Source organism: Octopus bimaculoides, chromosome 14 (assembly GCF_001194135.2).
Source record: "Octopus bimaculoides isolate UCB-OBI-ISO-001 chromosome 14, ASM119413v2, whole genome shotgun sequence".
Classification (NCBI taxonomy): domain Eukaryota; kingdom Metazoa; phylum Mollusca; class Cephalopoda; order Octopoda; family Octopodidae; genus Octopus; species Octopus bimaculoides.
The window spans coordinates 58,564,844-58,567,079 of NC_068994.1; the positions used below are offsets into that span (position 1 = coordinate 58,564,844).

Below are 2,236 nucleotides of genomic sequence, written 5' to 3' on the forward strand. Positions count from 1 at the left end.
ATATATAAAGGAATACCAAAAATGATACAAGAACGCAAAACATCCAGACAGTTAGATGATACAAAAAAGGGACAACAAAACATCCAGACAGACAATACAAAAAAGGGACAAGTGGTGGTGGTGGAGAAGACAACGACGATGATGACAACGATGATGACAACGATGATGATGACAACATTTACCTTGGTCTGAGCAATGTTTCTTAATTTCTCCTGGGCCTGTTCTGCTGTGATGTGTGTTGGATCCTGCATCTCTTCCAACAGAGACTCGTTGTTATCATCTTTTCCCCCATCATCCTCGTCCTCATGCTCGCTGTCAGTGCTGCTCTGCCTTCTGCAATTCTCTCCACTTGCCATTTCTCTGTCTTCAGTGACTTTAATTCCTTCAGTTGTGCACATCAGCTGCAAAGTATTTTGAAACTCAGAATTCTTGTCGAATGATTCATTGATGAAGTTTGTACCAGAAAGAATGGTTGTCTGAAGATTAAGGCTGACACCAGACATAATACTTGTTGCTTCTTGAGTAACACTGGTTCCAGATGTGACAGAAAATGTCTGAGATTCTCCACTCATAATTCTTGAAGTGTTTCCACTTGTAGAAATATTGGTTTCTTTGTTAAATGTCCTCTTTAGTTCTATTCTAGGGTTGTCTCTCTTAATTGACTCATTCTCACCATTATCTCCAAGGATGAGATCGACAAGGTTTACTTTGCCCTCTTCGAAATTCCAGAGAACACTTCGGTCGGCATTACTGAGACGGGTAAGTTCCACAGCAGAACCTTCATCTAAATTGCTACAGTCGTCATTCGCCAAAATCTGTTTGCCAATTGAGGAAATGTTCCCATGTGTTTCTGTGTCATTGGGCAGGAAATCGGTTGCAAGATCTTGTTGAGTTAGAATGTTGTTATTAAAGACTGACCCTTCACAACTTTTGATTCTTTCTGTTGTGACATCATCATCTTCATTATCAACATCACCATCATCAGCCTCATTACTCGTGTCACCACTCACAATGTCTTCTGCTTCTACGCCCGACATTGAACCAAGAACAATATCTGGATTATAAATTTTATAATGTTCACTTTGGGAAGGAACTTCTTCAAAAGTCTTTCCATGTCTCTCCTTAAAACTGTCCACCTTTATTGCATGACCCTTACTCTTGTTGTTGACTTGGTTCTTTGAGAAATTCAGTAGAATATCTCCCTTTCTCAGGGTTTCTTCCTGGACCGAATTCTGTTTGTCTTCACACTCTGTGGATTCTCGGTTACTTTCCTTCAATCCACAAATTTCAACACAAGAGAAATCAGCAACTCTGTCACGGCTGACTGGTTTTACTTCAGCAACAGATTTTCCAACAGAGCATTCCACTTTGGTAAATGGTAATCCAGATTCCAGAGGGAGTGATCTTATCTGTGAACAACTATCTACAAAAGGTTCTAATTGCCTGCAACTTTCAATTCCTTCTTTAGAAGAACATCCATGGTGGTATTCTTCTGCCAGTTTGGTGTCTTTGAGGGCTGAGAGTTTTACATCATTTGGTGCCAGTTTCAAAAAATCAGCTTTGGATAATTCTTGCTTTATGTTCTCAGGAAACACAACACAATTATCATGGACACCTGGAAATAATAAAAAAAAACATTTATATATGTGAATGTATATGAATGTATGTACATATAAATATATACATGTGAGTACACACACACACACACATACACACACACGCATGCATGCACACACATGCACACACACACTTGCATGCACACACATGCACACACAGTCTAAAAAAGTAGATGAGAAAGTGCAAACTTGATATAGGAACTTCCTGCACCTGAATAGCGTTGCTGCTGCTGCTGCTGCTGTAGATCACTGTCCCCTGCTCTGTTGAACAACTTCAGACAGATGGCTAAGGGGTCCTCACCTCCAAGTGCCTCCAAACAAACTCGTTCCACCTCCTCCACGCTGGGTCGATCCTCTGGGGCACGGGATGTCAGCCTGGTCAGTAGAGCGTTGTAGGTGTCACTCGTTTCTCTTGGTGGATGGGGCTTGGCTGAGAGAAGAGTCTTGCCTAAGGAATAGAGGTGGGACTGGCAGAAGTGGAGAGGGGGAGAGAAGAAACAGAGAGGAAGAAAAGTTAGAATCCATAGCAAAACGTTTTCGGTGATGGTGGTGGTGGTGTGGTGGTGGTGGTGGAAATGGAAATTGTCATGGTGATAGTTATTGTTGTTGTTCTTTAGGCC

At 41.6% G+C, this 2,236-nt stretch overlaps 1 protein-coding gene across 1 annotated transcript in view; it reads right to left on the minus strand.

The window, feature by feature from the left end:
- LOC106868609 (uncharacterized) overlaps positions 1-2,236 on the minus strand; it is a 17,966-nt gene that overhangs the window by 10,707 nt on the left and 5,023 nt on the right. The window contains exons 3-4 of the mRNA XM_052972612.1: positions 1,828-2,083; positions 183-1,615 (exon numbers count right to left, since the gene is read on the minus strand). Of these exons, the coding sequence (XP_052828572.1) occupies positions 183-1,615; positions 1,828-2,083 (1,689 nt within the window). The remainder of the gene's footprint in view (positions 1-182; positions 1,616-1,827; positions 2,084-2,236) is intronic.